Raw genomic sequence first — 17795 nt, forward strand, 5'->3', positions numbered from 1 at the left:
GGTTTGCAGAGTGGCTGTAAACCTGGTTAATATTTGACATCTTCATGCAGTAAATACAACATTATAAGTTGGAGTTCATACAACAATTTAGCAGCACACCCCAAGCCAGGCGAGCTTCCAGAAATTTCTCCAAGCACTATTCCTACCTGACTAAAATCCTGGCTCTTAGTTATCAACAGAGGGCATCATTGCTGCATTAACAATAATTAAGTGTTAGGAAAATAAAGCATATATTTTTTGTAAAGGCACATACTTGATCTTATTAAAGAGATTTTTAGAGTTATTCTTTTGGCATGCAAAATAATGGACAACCATTACAGTGTAAAAAGAAGGCAATAGAATCTTTATTGTCTTTAAAGGAATAATAAGCTTGCCATGGCTGTGCATTTATATGTACGTTATACAAGAAAAGGCACAATATGTATATTCATAAACAACAACAACAACAACAACAATAATAATAATAATAATAATAATAATAATAATAATGTAATTATATTTTGACATTTAAATTTTGTCCAGGACATTTTATTGTCCATACAAAACTTTTATTCTCTATCGCCTTTTTCTTTAGACTTGCTTAGAGTCCAATTTAAAGTAAATATATTCTATTCCCTTGTCTAGTACAATACATACTAGAAAAATAAAAATTGGGAAAGAAATTACATGAAGCTGATTTTACCATATATATAATACTATAAATCCAAGCCTAATAAAGACACTGATATGAGGCTTACTGGATGGCAGTTAATACCATTAAAGTAGAGCACTGCCTCTTGATGATAAGAAGCACCTCTCAGGAAGATCTGGTTTCCAAGTAAAAAAAAGAGTAATTACTACAATGCTATGTGGCAGAAAGGAAACATATGTCTCCGTATCCATATTTATAAAACCTTACTTAAAAAAAGGTTTTGGCACTAAATATTTTGTTAGTCCATAAATTAATTAGCCAACAAAAGTTTTTTTTTTTTTTGCCATTACTGTATGGAGGTTTAAAGCAGTGGTTTAATTACATTGTGTGCTGTGTGTTAGTAGTCATCAGTCGTAGGGTCTTGAACTTGCTGATGCTGTCTGGAATGGTTGCTTGGTGGTATTTTACAGCAGGAGTCTGTCATAGCATTTATCAGTTTGTTTTGTATTTTAAAGTCTATACAGGGACATAACAAACAGTGGTTAGTTGTTAAAATGTGTATCAATGCACACATTTTGTTCATTTTGTAATTTTGGTAAATTCATACATAATATTCTTTCAGCTCTTCAGCTTTCGTAGTGTAGTGTGTAGTTTCACTAATCCATGCTTATTCACTTCACAATAAGCAACAATACTCTCAGAAGTCCTTATCCCATCCAGAAAGTTCATCAGGAGGCTCCTCCAGCTCGGGTGGAAACATGTCAAAATGACTGTGGTCCAGAGGCCCTTTTAACTATAGTCAATACAACAGTAGATTTACCATAAAAATAAATAAACAACATAAACAATGATTTTACAAAATGCTATTTTAAACAAAAACCATTAAAGTTTTAAAGGACAGAATATGCTTCACCTCTCTCTTCAGCGGAGATGTCAGCTTACGTCGTCTCAGTCCCTCCCAGTTGAAGCCCTGAAACCACCTAAGAAAGAAGTCATGAAATGTCTTTCTGTTCCATTAACCACACATAATGCATCAGTTACTACAAACTATTTTGTTTTTAGTAAAAGCACAAGTGTCACAGAGATCAATCAAAAAAGTTTTGGTGGATAAGGAACAAGAGTGACTAGACATGAAGCCCACAGAAGTGCACTCAATACTATACATTCAATAAGGCTCTCAAAAAGTATACAATAACAACTGCTATATTCGGTACATACAACTGAAATCAGCTATTTAGAAATACATTCCCTGCTGGATATTCATGCATCATTGACCATTTCTAAAGAACCTATATGCAATGTACACTGTATTATGTACTAATACCATGTACTTTTAGGAACACCTGTACATTTGTGCTGTTATCTAAATCAGCCAATCATGTGGCAGCAGTGTAATGGAAAAAAGCAGTGCAATGGAAAAATGCAAATACAGGTAAAAAGATTCAGTTAATGTCCATATCAGACAAGAGAATGCATAAAAGGTGTGACACTCTGACTTTGTTAGTGGCATGGATGCCGGTAAAAGGATGATGGGCTGGCTTGAGCATTACAGAAACGACTGCTCTCCTGGGATTTTCACACACAACAGCCTCTAGAGTTTACACACAATGGTACAGAGAACAGAATTGGACAGTTCAAGATTATGCCACAATCAAAGATACAGAGATCATACTTTATGTTTTTTTAGATGAACATTACCTGAAGCACTTAATCTGTATCTCCATTCTTGCATTGCACTCCTGCCATGATTGATTGATTAGATAACTGCACAAATGTATAGGAGTAAAAAAAAGTGTACATTGTGTATATAGGTTAAAACTATTTTTGAGAATTGGTTAATGATACATGAACGTCCAGGAAGGAATGTATATTTACCTGTAGATAGGTGATGTCAGTTTTTTGTCAGTATGTATTTTTATTAATCTTTATAAATCTTTTATCACTCACTCACTTACTCATCTTCTATACCGCTTTATCCTGTATTCAGGGTCACGGGGACCTGGAGCCTATCCCAGGAGGCTTAGGGCACGAGGCAGGGTACACCCTGGACAGGGTGCCAATCCATCGGAGGGCATATAAATCTTTTATTTACTTTAAAAACACTTCACACTGTTCCCTCTGCCTAAACACACTAAACCATTCTCGCTTATGATTTGGCTGTGCAGAGCACCTGTATATCAGGCACTAACACTATGATGGTTGCTAAAGCATCAGCCAAGTACGTCAGCATCACCCTTCTCTCTGTAGCTCCACTGTTCTGCTGAAGATGGCAACAGCTGTGTTTCTCATTCCGGCCTCTAATTGTTCCCTCTGTGAATGTGCTCTTGGTCTGCTTTTGACAATTCTGCCAGAGAGGGGCTAATTTGGAGAAGGCTTCCATCTGCTCTCCATTGTGCCAAGAGAAACCGAGTGACACAGACCTGTAGCTGTGCTAATATATTGGTAAAGAGACCATCTAGGAAGTAAGAAAGACACTACCATGTTTTTTTTTTTTGCCATGTTGGCCAGATTAAAACAAAAACATAAATGAACTGTGGGATAAATGTTGTAAGGTTTTGGGTCAGATGTTATAATACATCAAAGACCCATATGAAAAAAAAAGAGAATCTCAATTTAACGAGCAGGAATTTTTTTAGGTAAAACATAACATACTTGTGTTTCTTGATGTCAATGATGCCATTTTTCTTATTGCCAAGTCGTTCAGCAGGATTGAGCCTAAACATGACAGAAACAGAAAGAAGACAGCAGTAGCTTAGAGAAATAGCATCAATAACAAATATATGTGAATTTAGTGCTAATGAAGTTATGTCCGATATTTATCTCAGATGACTTGAGTAAAAGTCATAAAGCTAGGTTGCGCTTGTTGATTTTTAACTAAATAAAAATATTTGCAACCAGCATTATATAATGGTTATACTTCACAGTATTTATAAAATTCATTTGTTGTCCTGTAAACAGTCAAGGGTACAAGGTGGAGGATCTGGTTGGGGTGCCAACCCATTGCATGGCATAGACTCACACACCCACACACCCAGTTCTATATTACAGGCATTTTGGAAATACCAATCTGACTAAAATACATGTCTTTGGACTGTGGGGGAGACCAGAGCCTCCATGCACTCCAAGATGTATGTGGCGATCTGAACAAATGAATATGACAGGATATGCATTTAGCAAACCTATTGTTCATGCAATCTCAAAAACAGAAAGTGTTTTCAGTTTTTTTAAATGGCAGACATGTTTATTAGGTTGTAAATTTATACACTATACCTATTACTCGGTGTAAATAAATCCAGTCTGGTTTGTGCAAGTAAATCATTATTTTGGGCCATGGAGACAAATTTATTTTTTTTACACTAAGAACTGAGGGATTTATTCCCCCTTGAAAGCCAGGTGATAAATGCCACTATGATAAATACTTTTTTTGTATTTCTCTAATCTTCTGGTACAATTATACATAAATAACTATATAATCAAAAGATTAGTATACTTAATGCATCGGCTCTTCTGATTAAAATGATGTGTGATTCAAACATACAGTGAGAGCATAAAGTGTTTCCCTGATTTCAAGCATATACTTAAAAATCTAAACTTATACTTGAACACCAAATCTAGGTACAAGCATAGAAAATATATAAATTTAGTGGTCTAGGTAATGCCACAATATAGTTTTTGAAATATGACTGTGGGTATTCAGGGAAGGACTGTATGCTCACCTTGTAAATATCTACAAGAGTTAATGTCACACGACAGGTAGATATATAATGATTTACCTGCAGAGCCTCCTGATCAAGTCCTCTGGGCGCTTGCCTATCCTCTTGGGAAAGTCCACCTTCTCTATGCCATGCAGCACCATTGTGTAGATTTTAATAGGATCGGATCCTGAGAAAGGAGGACTGGAGGGACAGGTGGAGAAGTCACATGTCACTAAGTCATGTGTAAACAAGACTCCTGTAGGCGTAAACACAATTTGCTGATATGTATGAGGCGCGTATAGGGCTTAAATCAAACTTCACTTGTGCACATACACATGAAACACTTGCATACACGTATACTGTATGGAAGTCACACATACATATATACAACTAACTGCTTAAACAGCTACATATAAAATGCTCACATACACACAAACTCTCCGCACACACACGCACACACAAACTTGCCATGCACGCACACCCATGAGTTGCACGCACATACACACACAAACTCTTTGCGCACATACACCTATGAGATGCACGTGCACGCAAACACAGTACAGTGAAACCATGGATTACGAGTAACACGGTTTGTGAGTGTTCCGCAAGACGAGCAAAGATTTTTTATTAATTTTGACTTGAAAAACGAGCAAGTCTTTGTTTACGAGTACTGAGTATCATGTATCATGCATTTGCTTCTTGTTTTGATCACAACTGAGTCAATGTTTTTTCTCTCTCTTGCACTGCGGAATTGTAGTTAATCGTCTCCCCTGCTGGATCTTACTGGTATAATCAACATTCGTGCATGCGTGTACTGTTTACAATAAAATATGTGACCAAGTGTGTGTAAAACATGTTTTATTCTGTGTTGGTAAGTGCATGTGTACTGTACAGCGCACGTATACTGTTTCTTATAACACACGTTTTTGCGGTGTAAAGCTAAAGAAGGTTAAAAACCCATTTTCTCACTCAGCCTGTGGTTGTGTATGTGCGCGCGCGTAATTTGACACCGTGCCGGTTCACACACACTCTCTTTTTTGCCTTTACACACGCGCACACACATAACAGGAGGGCCAAACACACACATAGACACAGCTCATAAACAGAAACACTTATCTGTCAGGATTTATTTTCACTTTTTTTATTAAAGGTTAAAAAATCCATTTATGTGTGTGCGCACGCGTAATTTGACACTGTGCCGGTTCACACACTCCCTCTCTCGCCTTTAGTGTGTGTGCGTTTGTGAACCGGCACAGTGTCAAATTACACGTGCGCACACATAACAACAGACCCAAACACACACACAGCGCCTGCGCGCATAAACGGAAACACTTATCCGTCTGGATTTATTTGTACTTTTTTTAAAGGTAAAGTGCAGGTTAATTTTATTTTTTTTTGGGCTGTGGAACAAACAATTTGAGTTTCCATTATTTCTTATGGAAAAATTCAATTTGCTTTACGAGTGTTTTGGAATATGAGCCTGCTTCTGGGACAAATTATGCTCGTAATCTAAGGTTCCCCTGAACATGATACATGATTCTCAGTCTAAACAGAAGTCATTTCAGTGTTCGGAGTTGTCGCTTTATTCTCACTGATTGGTAGCGGTTTGTAAACAGCCTGTTGGACAGTTTAGAAGACGGAGTAGGGCAGTATAATAATCATCACTGTTCAATCACAAGGCATTTTCAGAACTTTCCAAACGAGGTCTGAATATTGCAGCAGCAGAAAACACGGGTGATGATTTGCAAAAAGGACAATTGAAGCACGGAATCTGTGGCTAATATGTCGGACCCTACAATGTAAGCAACTACTTTTTTTAATTTTGTGAAATGTGCTTTCTAGTGATGGGTCGTTCATAAATGATTTGTTCTTTTTTTTTCAAAGCTGACTACGTTAAGCCAATAACGGTTTATATATATATAGCCTATATATATATATATATATATATATATATATATATATATATATATATATACAATAACGGTATAAAACACTAATCAGGGAGAATGAATCAGCAAATCCATATTAGGGCTAAAACGATTCTTCGAGTAACTCGAGTAATTCGATTACAAAAAATGATCGAGGCAAAATCTTCTGCCTCGAAGCTTCTTTTAATTAATTTTAAAAGCTTGCATCATGTTTTCGCGCAATTATTTGTTGACAGACGCTTTTGACACAGCTTCCGGATGCAAGCTGCCAGTGAACACCAACGAAGAAGAAGCGGTTACGTCACCCAAAAGGCGAAAGGAGACGCAAACAGTTAGCTGTGTATTGATTTGAGGGAGCATCAGCATTCTGTTGTGGGCTGCAAAATGGAAGGGAGCGATAAAATTATCAGCGAGCCAAGAAACGAAGAAACTAGCAAGAGGAAACAACAGAAATTATCAGTAAAGGCTTATATGTTATGCCTGAGCTGTAGATTTAGTTTCAAGTTAAGTTGCACAGCTTAGTGTTTTTGTATAATTATGTTTTTCAACGTGTCCCTTAGTTTTAAAGTCATTAAAATACCTTTTTTTTTTTTTTTTTTAGTTTTTTTGCATTTGGGAAAAGGCTTTAAAATTAGAATGTATGGCACTGTAATGCACTTAATTAATCTTAGTCAACTTTAGTACTCCTATCTCACCTACGCGGTTTCGCGCGGTGGCCGGAAGTACGGATCATCATGATTCACCGCGAGTGTGGGCGCTGTGATTACGTTTCCATTTTTCCACGCGAAAAACTAAACATGTTTAAGCCGCTTTAAAAACATGTATAATTTTTTTGGCGGACCTCGTGGAAGCTTGCGGAGCTCGCAGACCTTTGCGGAACGTCGGCGGGCAATCACGCCATCTACCACCGCATCTCACCATGAGTCAAACCGCATAGGTTAGAAAGGGGTATAAACTGTTCCTTGTACTGTGAATAATGACAATGTTTATTTTTGATATAATGCTGTATGCATTTAAAAAATAAAAGTAGATTTTTTTAAAACAGAAAACCAATGAATCTTTGTTTCTCTTATATATTTTACATTGCTGTTTAATTAAGTAAAAGTACTTTTTATCTGATTACTTAATAAAATTTTTGGTAGAATACTCGATTACTAAAATATTCGATAGCTACAGCCCTAGTCCATGTACATCGAAATCACTACTCCCTACTCCATGTGCAGGGAATGTCTGTTAAGGGAAGTTCGCTCTACAAAATTCAACTATTCGGAACACCCTGCAACGTCACTTCCTCCATGCGTTACCATAGTAACAAGCACCAAGATACCTGTTGCTGCTGCTGTGGAAATTTTACGCTACGGACATTAAATATAGCATTACCATTATACCATTTTAAAATGTATAACGTATTGAAACGGTTATACCTTATGAATAAATGATTCAATTAAGATGTACTGTACGGACAGTGGTGTCAAAAGTATTCACATTCATTACTTGAGTAGAAGTATAGATACTAGGGTTTAAAAAGACTTCTTTAAAAGTTGAAGTATCAACTCAAGCTTTTTACTTAAGTAAAAGTGTAAAAGTACTGGTTTCAAAACTACTTAAAGTGTAAAAGTAACATGGGGGGGGGGGGGGGAAGATTTGATTAGATTAGATTAGATTCAACTTTATTGTCATTGCACATAGTTACAAGGCAACGAAATGCAGTTAGCATCTAACCAGAAATGTAAGTTAGCAGTGGGGTATAAACATATATACAGATCTCTCTCTCTCTCTCTCTATCTATATATATATATATATATATATATATATATATATATATATATATATATATATATTATACATAAATAATAAAAATAAAGGCTATGTATGAATTGGATTTACAGAAGAATATACAGTATGTATAAATTTAAATGAATATACAGTGTAAAGTGAGCAGAGATGGATGAATTAATTGAGTGAATAAGTTTAGATATACAGATATGTCTAAAAATAAGTATATGGGATAAAGATATACAGAAACTATATATGGTTGAATTTACAGGATGTGCAATAATATGAAAATATATACGAATAAATATGAATAACTTAACAGCTGGAAGGGAATGCAGAGAGTATATCTATAAACACATATATACATATATTAATATACATATATTAGTGTACTGTCATTAAGGATAAAAGCTTAGGCTGGGCCACGGGCCTATATACTGCAATAACACCTCATTAAACAAAAAAAAAATGTGTTGTTTTTTTGTTGTATTTTTTAACGGCCATAGTGATTTGGGATACTGTATATGGCAATTGAAAAAAAATGCATTTTAGTACAATGCAAATACATTAAAGAACCATATATGTGTACTACTGAGCAATAACTTGTTTTATGGAGAAGATGATATGAGAACCAGTTGCCTATAAGTATTTTAATGGTGCAAAAAGTCAAACTTCAGAGGCATGTCATCGGTAAACTTCATTGGAATGTAAATGTACATCCAAGCTTAGCTGCAGGAATGTGTGAGGGCAACATACAAGAAAATTAGTGTACCCAGGGCAGGCTTAGTAACAATTACCCTTGTATGGTTGTCTACAATAAACATTAGTGATGTCAGAATGAATGATTAATCCAAGTGATAAATAATTTTTATATATATGTATATATATATATATATATATATATATATATATATATATATATATAATTACTGTTACCTTCCTCACTGGTGCTTGGTTGTGACATTTCGCTCGAATCTTGAGTCTCTATCACAACGTTATCAACCGAAAATGCTAATTTATTCAAATGTACTTGCTGGAGTGTGTGATGTGACATCATGTGCAGGTGCGATAGATCGCGTACCAACCATTAGGGTGTCGGAATGGTATGTTTATACTTCTCATCGAACCACAATCAAATTCGCTTCATCTGGATGGTGCGATTTATCCCGATGTTTTTTTTTTTTTGTTATCGTTTGAATGACGAGCTGAAATAAAATAGGAGTAACGAGGCTATTTTTAAAATGTAAGGAGTAGAAAGTACAGATAATTGCGTGAAAATGTAAGGAGTAGAAGTAAAAAGTCGGCCGAAAAATAATTACTCCAGTAAAGTATAGATTAAATTTCTACTTAAGTAAGGTAACAAAGTATTTGTACTTCGTTACTTGACACCTCTGTGTACGGATATGTATTTTATTTTATTTGTTGATTCATTTATTATTTTTTTTACAGATTACTAGCCTATATAACACAAGGGATTAAAATTATTGTGTCATATTTATATGACGTCGTCCTCGATAGTAATTATAATAAATATATAAAAAAAATTTCGAGTTGACTGAAAAATTTTCCGCTAAAGTGAAGATCCGTTGTTAACTCGTTCCCTAAACCGCTACAGTTACCTTTGTTTGTGCACGTCTCATAGGTGTGTGTGTGTGTGCACGGGGGCTTCGTGTGTGTGTGCGCGCATCTTATAGGTGTGTGTGCACAGAGAGTTTGTGTGTGTTTGCGGAGAGTTTGTGTATATTTGCGCGCGTCTCATAGGTGTATGTGCATGCATTTCATATGTAGTTGTTTGAGCAATTGGTGGTATATATGTACTGTCAGTGTGACTGTTCCATATATAAAAAAAATGGAAATTAAACAAACAAATACTTATACTGTACATGAAAACGCATTTGTCCTAGTTTATGTTAATTAGACGGGTGATTTTAGAAGACTTTACTAATGATTATTCTGTAAGTTATTTTAATATTAAAACATTAATTTATGATGTTCATTTTTAATATCTTGTTGAACCAGCTTTACCTGTGATTATGGCCAACATTTACCAAGGCATTGTTTTGACAACCTAATGCACTGTAATGACATGTTTAGAGCTGCACTGACTTTAACCGAGATCTTGTATTGATGACGAGAAAATCGAAGCACTCCATGAAGTCTTCTCCAGCATGTCCCAAAGACTTGGGGCACAAGTAAGTAGAAAGTAGTAGTTTTGCTTTATTTTACATTCTCTACACAAATTGTTCACTTTTATTTAGATATAGGCAAAATGAGGTATTGTCAGATGAAGCTTTCATGATCAGCTACACTGTTACAGCTTCTCCAATTATACAACCCTAATAGCCTGCGTTCATCGTAAATCTCTTTTAGGCATCATGGCTGTGAAGCGTTTTCCGAAAGCCATCGAATGGTCATAAAGCCTTAATCAGGTCATAAATTACCCAGAAGCAGGAACCATAAAACATAATGCTATAGTGCGGGACTAGAAATCTTCTGAATGTGATACTACGAATGAATAAAAATAACATTATTTTGCCACAGAATGCTTACCTGCCAGTGAGGAGTTCAAAAATGAGAATCCCTAAGGACCAGCAGTCAGCTCCAAAATCATGGCCTTTATTCATTATGACCTCAGGGGCCACATACTCTGGAGTTCCACAGAACGTCCAGGTTTTCTTTCCTAAACCAATTCTCTTAGCAAAGCCAAAATCAGTCTGGAAACAAACAAGCAGACAAAGAGAAAAATTATAGATGCTATATGACTATACCTTTTTTAAAATCTCAGCAATTGTTTTCAAAAAGTTTTAAATATTTTGCACCTTGAGTGCACCTTGTAATAATTTCACGCAATTAATATTCTAAAAAAAAAAAAAAAGGTAAAATGACCATTTTGATATATCCCTCTGTATCCAGAAGTAGATTTTCTGGCTTCAGGTCTCGGTAAACAACACCCGTTCCATGCAGGTAATCAAAGGCCTCCAGTACACAACCAATACAGAATCGTGCAGTGGCCTCCTCAAAGAAACCCCTAAATCACATTAAAGATGGAAAAATCCTAATTAATGAGCCTAAATTTCATTACTGTTGCAGCAAAGTAATGTTTATCTAAATCATTACTGTCAGTAATCATGTTACTATATTTCTGATAAAGAATATTAGCCATAATGAGTTTAGTGCAGTGTAAAAATAACCTACACTCACATGTCCCTGAGAATGCTCCATAACTCTCCACCAAGACAGACCTCGAGCAGCATGTACACATATTTATTATCCCGAAATGTCCGAAACAATCTGAAAAAAAAAAGACTAAATAAATAAATCTTCACAAACAGAAAGGGCAGAAAGGATATAAACACATAGTATGCTGTGATGTTGTTGTACAGAGTAAACTGACTACCTTTGTCTAGAAAGGCTTAAAAGATGGTTGCAAATATCAAGCTAAAGCACACTCTTTTACAAGAGTAAATGACATTCTTCAGGTTGTTCCTTAGTAACTTCCCAAAGTCACCCATATTTGCCACCCAAACACTTGAATGTACACTGGGGCCTCTTTATCCTGAGATAACTAAACTTAGTGTGTTGTATGAGGCCAGTGATATTTTGTAACCTTCTAAAGGTGTTCCATATGCAAATCAAGCTCATCATCTAACTGTGAGGAATGAGCATTCAGAATATTTGTTCTGTTGTGCAACACTGTTATTGACTTAGTTAATCTAGTCCTGTAGTAAATGTAAACCACAGATCAGTTTTACTTCTGAGTGTTCAATAAAACCTTACCTGACTATAAAGTTGCAGTTGTTCATTTGCAAAATGTTCTTCTCAGAGTAGATGTGGTCCTGCTGCTTAGTGTCAACAATGTGCTTCTTCTTAATGCACTTTAAAGCAAAAGTAGTATCTTCATTTTTGAGTTTCACCTGTGATAAACAGTGCAATCCAAACACAACCTTGACTAAAGGATTGTACCATTTTGGATTGCAATTTTGACTAGTGAATCAAAGTTGTTCAGGAACATAATCAAGTTTTGGTGCTTTTTTTTTATTTTGGTGGCTATGCTCTCACCAGCTCTACTCTGCCAAAGCCTCCCATGCCTAGCGTGGCCACAATTTGCAGCTCGTGTAAGAAAGAGCTGCTAGACAGTCGTGCGGCTTTCTCCCGCAGATTGCGCAGCTCAGCTGTCTCCGTGCCCCGCTCACGCAGAGGAGATTGAATTCTGCAGTGCCAAAGCAAACACACAAGAAATATAACCCACAACCACAAGCTAAGAGTGCTCATTTATGGTAAGCATGTGTAATATAAGAAAGTAAAGTTGATTAGCAACTATAACTTGATAGCAGGTTACAATTTAAGCAAAATGTGAGGTAGTGACATCCCAAATATTGCAAAATCATTCAATCCAATCAAGTGCTGCTGGCATGCTAGTGAAGTTTTTTCCTATTTGCAACAGACTATATTGCAGAATATCTTTTGTTTAGTTGCCCGTCATTTCCTAGTATAAAGACACAGCTTAGACCAGCATCAATTCCATTAATCAGTTTCTTGCGAAGCTAGTTGCCATGCTGGTTAGCTAGCAAAAGCGTCTAACTGGTAATGCAGAGCTAACTTTGTTACACTTCAGTTCCTTACATGATATAGCTGAATCACTGACATATACTTTTCATTATTTGTATTCATTTGGAATGCTTTATAGTTTTTTTTTTGACAAATAACTTTCATTACATTTCATTTCACTGACTTTATAGTATATATTTTGTGTCCCAGAGTGTATCTGTGATTTCTGTGTAATAAAGCAAATAGCTTGTGCAATTTATTATAATTCTGATTATTATTATTAGTAGTAGTAATAATCATCATAATTTTCCATTTAACAATTACGCATCTGAGCATATGTAGATGTGGTGCTTACACTGCATTTCTCCTCTCATCGCTTATAGACAGCTGCTCCACATACTCCCGCAGATATGCCTGCAGCTCCTCATAAGTTCCCACCATCTGATTAAAGTTACTGGAAAAAGCCATCGGAAAGCATTATAAACTGTGTCAAATCAGATTTTTAAAAACAGCCTGGAGTGTGTGCTGTAGTCACTTACTCTCTGTCCACCACCAAACACTGGGTATCATTCTCCTTTGCAATAATGTTAGCTGAACGAACATCCTCACTGAATAATAAAAGAAGGAAGAAAATTCTGTATGTATGAAACTCTTTTAACAATGATAAAACTTCAGAAAGGTGGTTCTGAGTTGTCAGAGTTGCCATTAGAGGCAATGAGGCTTTGGTCTTAAACAATGGCACAGTGTGAGAAAATAAATTCTCAGATGACTAGCATTCTGTCACCCACATCCTCTTGTAGACTCAGATAACATTCTCAGCAAAAAAACCTAAAAATCTCACTGCATACAAAACAATGTCCAACAAAAGCAATTAAAATAAAATTTTCGTTGCGTTGTATGGAAAAGCAAAGTCTATGTATATTTAAACCAATGGTGAAAATGAGGGGATGAGTAAACAGCCAAACCTTATGAGAGCTTTTTCTCCGAAGTAATCGCCTACTCCCAAGGTTTTAATCTCTAGTGGTTCAGGAAATCCCTCTGTGCTCTGGGTTACTGAAACCTGCACCAAAATATGTAGATGTCTACTATGCTTACATATAATAGAGCTGTGAATCACATGTATACTGTCAACTGCATTTGAAATCAAAATCAAATCAATATGAATTGATTCTGAATCAAAAGCTGACCAGATGATTCAGGAAATTAAACTGACTAACAAAAGATTGATTAAATGGCTTAATCGATTTAATCACACAACTTTAACATATAATACTGTACAAGCAGATACTATATGTATATATCTGTACATATGCACATTTTTAAGGAGCAAATACTAAAGATTTTTTAAAGCCTGTTACATGCCAAAAAAATATATATTTGTGAAAGTGCAGTGTTTGTTTTTCTTTACACAAAATCTTACCGTCCCTTTAGCAATAATGAAGAATGTGTTCCCTTCCTCACCCTCACGAATAATGTACTCGCCTTTGTCAAAATAATCCTACAATTAAGATAAAATAAAAGGGACGTCCTTATTCAAGAATCATGATAAAAGATAAAAAGATAAAAGAGTCTGGAATACCTACAATTTCCAAACAGTCAACAATTTTGGCAAGTTTCTCCTCTGGCAAGTCCTTCAGTAAAGACACACTGAAAAAAAAAGTTTATCAGTAATTACAAAAATGGGGTAAGCATATGTCTCTCAAACAATGTACATATAAGCAAAGTATATCCACAATAAGAGCTTATATATATATATATATATATGTGTGTGTGTGTGTGTGTGTGTGTGATGTAATTGCACCTGCGCAGGAAGCTAAAATACTCTGCGTGTCTGGCCTGAGTAGATCGCATCATAATGCTCTGAAACATTTGCCGGTCCAGCACCCAAATGTGGCACTTTGTTACAGCTAAGATAAAGAACAAACACAAAAAATAAACAGCAATAAATGGTTTTGGAAAATGCACAAATCAATAAAGGCCTATAACCTTATTCACACTTGCATACAATAAATTGTGATTTTTTTTTTTTTTGTGATTGTTTTATTTGTAAAATATCAATCATTGTTCTTTTGGTATATGACTATTTATACTTTTTTTTAGTAAAGAAATAAACGGGAAACAAATAACACTAAATTATGAATGTTCTCTTAGTTTAAGATATAGAAATAACTCTACTCATGAACAGTTTTTAACAAGAGCTCAACAGCATGGCTTGTAAGGTGTGACAAGCGATGCTAAGACTTGTTTCTTTAGACTGTAGATTTATGCAGCTTGCTGGTGATTACACAGTGAATGATTTTAACTTCATTTAGAGTAAGATTTACAGCCCATCTCGCTGGCCTATCTGTAGCACATCATAAGCAGTATAGGAAACTAAGCTGCTGGTGTAATGAACCTAAAGAAGACTATTTACTTAATACTGTATCTACTAAGATTATTTACTCTTTAGTCCCTCTTCCAAAATGACTTTAAAAATAAAAGAAAATAGACTAAAGACATATTGTTCGATTAAGTACACATTGCACATTTTTGTTTCTAACAGTTAGAAACAACAGAATTGTATGGTTAGAATTGTATGGTTAGTGTTTGTGTTTTTTTTTTTTATCAAATGGTCATAGCAAGTCATTGAAGCAAGTCATTGTTATTCCATCAATGAGACCACTGCACTGCTTAATCCTACATAATTCATTATGAAGATAGTGATAGATATTAGCATTCATCCCTTATCTAATATCATGATAACCTATCACTCCCTACACCACACATTCACCTTTAACAGTGGCAGTCCTCTTGCAGTTGTAGAGGATGGCCAGCTCTCCAAAAGCAGTTCCAGGCTGCATTTGACCTAGGAGCTTCCCATTTTGCATTACCTCTAAAAAGCCCTCTGTGTATGCACAATGGAGTAAAGAACAGCAAAATGATATAAATATTTTTGAAACCACTCAAAATAAAAGAAAAAGCTGCTTGATGATAAAAAGTCAAAGGCTGACCTGCAAGAACATAGAGATAGTTCCCAGGTTCTCCTTCCTGGATCACCAGCTGATTGGCAGTAAAGATTTTCTCATACATGCAGTCCACCATCTCTCGTGTGTGCTGGGGCTCTAACTTTTTCAGAAAGTCATTGTTCATTATGGCTTCATTGATCAGTTTCTTGGTGCTGAGGAAAACAGATCACAGGAAAATTTACATGTTTGGATTGAGAATACCAAATTTAATATGGCAACAACTACTACAACTGTTGCTAAGAAATGTCAATCTTTCTAGATTTGGACATTAACTGCTATGAATAACAGGCCACAAATTGCTCATGACTGTATAATGCAGGGTCGTTGGGCAATTAGTATAAATGTGTGAAATTCTTCTTCATATTAAAGTATTACTATTATTATTATTGATTAATTGATCGATTGATGTTTGATTGATATTGACAAACAGAAGACAGCATGCTTGCCACTCCCACTAGAATTGATTAGAAAAACGACATATTTGTCTTGCCTATTTTTAATATTTGCTGTTGTATGATTTGCCAACAAAATAAAATTCCAGGAAAAAAACAGGAGCAAAAATACATCAGTAATTTCAATCTCGTGATATTTAATATAAGAATATCTAAAAATAAGAATTTGTATTTAGAAAATGATAAAAATATTTCGGGTTTATGAAGGGTTTGTTCTACTATACTGTCTGAACAAACAAGCGGGTATTTCAAGTACGTATCCACAGTATAGATAAACTTAAGAGTATCATACACTGATTTTTTGTTTATGTTTACAGTGAGCTGTTTTTTCTTTCTTCATCGGGGCTCCTCTCATTACCACATCTGAAAGAACAGGGTCTGTCCATTAGCCTAAAATGGAACTTCTGAATGAATTAAAGCCGAGATTTGTACGGCCTGCTTAATGAAAACAGTAATGATCCAGCCCATTGCATACTGATGGCCCGCCCATTGTGTTCTTCAGCCTCTCCATCCCCCTTATAGTGTGTTATGGTAATCCATGCTTTTGTGCTTAAGCTGAGAACAAGACACTACAAAGCTTTCAGCTGTTTCCCTCTTCAAGCAAGTCACCATCTTGTCTAGTGACTTGATTAAGAAATTATGAAATATGGCTCAGTTGAGGGATCACAAAGCTTGACAATGAACTCACCTCGAGTCTTTACGGATACGTTTTCTATCTGTAGACACATGATGGATTTTGTGGCCGCTGTAGAATTTTCCAGACGTTGGCTCAGCAGAAACTCCCTCCTTGGCTTTGAGTCGGCGGTGAACTTCTACAGCAACCCTGTGGAAGCGTGTTGAGCCCTGATTAATGACACTGAGCAGCCTGTGACTTTGCCTCGGTGGTGGAGAGTGGCGCAGGCTGTTGCGACCAATGGCATCCTGAAGCTTGTCAATCTGAGACACTTTGGCCTCGAGCTCCCTCTGTAGAGCCTGCAGCTGAAGCTCTCTGGCTCTTAGCTCATGGTCTCTGCGGGTAAGCTCCTCCTCGAGCCAGGCTATCCTCAGCCTCAGCTGCTCCGAAGACTCCCACACCGGCGACTCTTTAATACCTGAGGCCAAGCAGGTCTCCTCCAGCCGAGGGGCTTTGATCGAACCATTCCCCATGGCCACAGAGTCACTGCGCACCATAGAGAGAACTCACTGTGTGGCTGAAGACCTCTGTCCAGCCAGATAGATCCATGCTCTTTCAGGGATCCTGCTTTCACATAAACCTCATAAAAAATGCATATACTTTACTTAACCGGGCAGTCTTTTCAGAAGTTATGTTATTTACAATATTTACACATGAATTTAATTTGCACAGTTTGCATCATCATGATTTTCCTGATGTTGATTCTGTAGGTCTCTAGACCATAAATAGTGTGTGCTTATGATTTTTTAGTTCTGGATAATGGTCCTAGAGGTATACAGTACAAACAAACTGTATAGACATACATAAACAACAAAATTCAAAATGGTCTAAGAAGAATATATATATATATACATATATATATATATATATATATATATATCTATATATATATATATATATAAAACATATATATATATATATATATATATATATATATATAAATAAAACAATTTATATAGGGTAAATTAATGCTATTAAGGAACCAACTATTTATTTAGCAATACACTACATAACAATACACAACTGTAAAGGTTACAAATATTCAGAGCTGAATCCTATTAAAGACACCAAATCCCCATTAAACATT

General features: G+C 35.8%; 1 protein-coding gene across 1 annotated transcript; it reads right to left on the bottom strand.

Annotated features, from left to right (window-relative positions):
• Nucleotides 1-578: 578 nt before the first annotated feature.
• LOC128529016 (cGMP-dependent protein kinase 2) lies at nt 579-17205 on the bottom strand. The gene is made up of 18 exons (XM_053502304.1): nt 16724-17205; nt 15569-15735; nt 15349-15462; nt 14380-14485; nt 14162-14225; nt 13999-14076; nt 13544-13638; nt 13118-13186; nt 12934-13032; nt 12090-12240; nt 11808-11944; nt 11232-11321; nt 10917-11058; nt 10581-10744; nt 4405-4527; nt 3284-3346; nt 1545-1611; nt 579-1424 (listed from the first exon to the last, which is right to left on the bottom strand). The coding sequence occupies exons 1-18, from the start codon at nt 17203-17205 to the stop codon at nt 1329-1331; spliced, it is 2307 nt and encodes a 768-aa protein (XP_053358279.1). The 3' UTR covers nt 579-1328.
• Between the last annotated feature and the right edge of the window lie 590 nt (nt 17206-17795).

Source organism: Clarias gariepinus, chromosome 8 (assembly GCF_024256425.1).
Source record: "Clarias gariepinus isolate MV-2021 ecotype Netherlands chromosome 8, CGAR_prim_01v2, whole genome shotgun sequence".
NCBI classification, from domain to species: Eukaryota; Metazoa; Chordata; class Actinopteri; order Siluriformes; family Clariidae; genus Clarias; species Clarias gariepinus.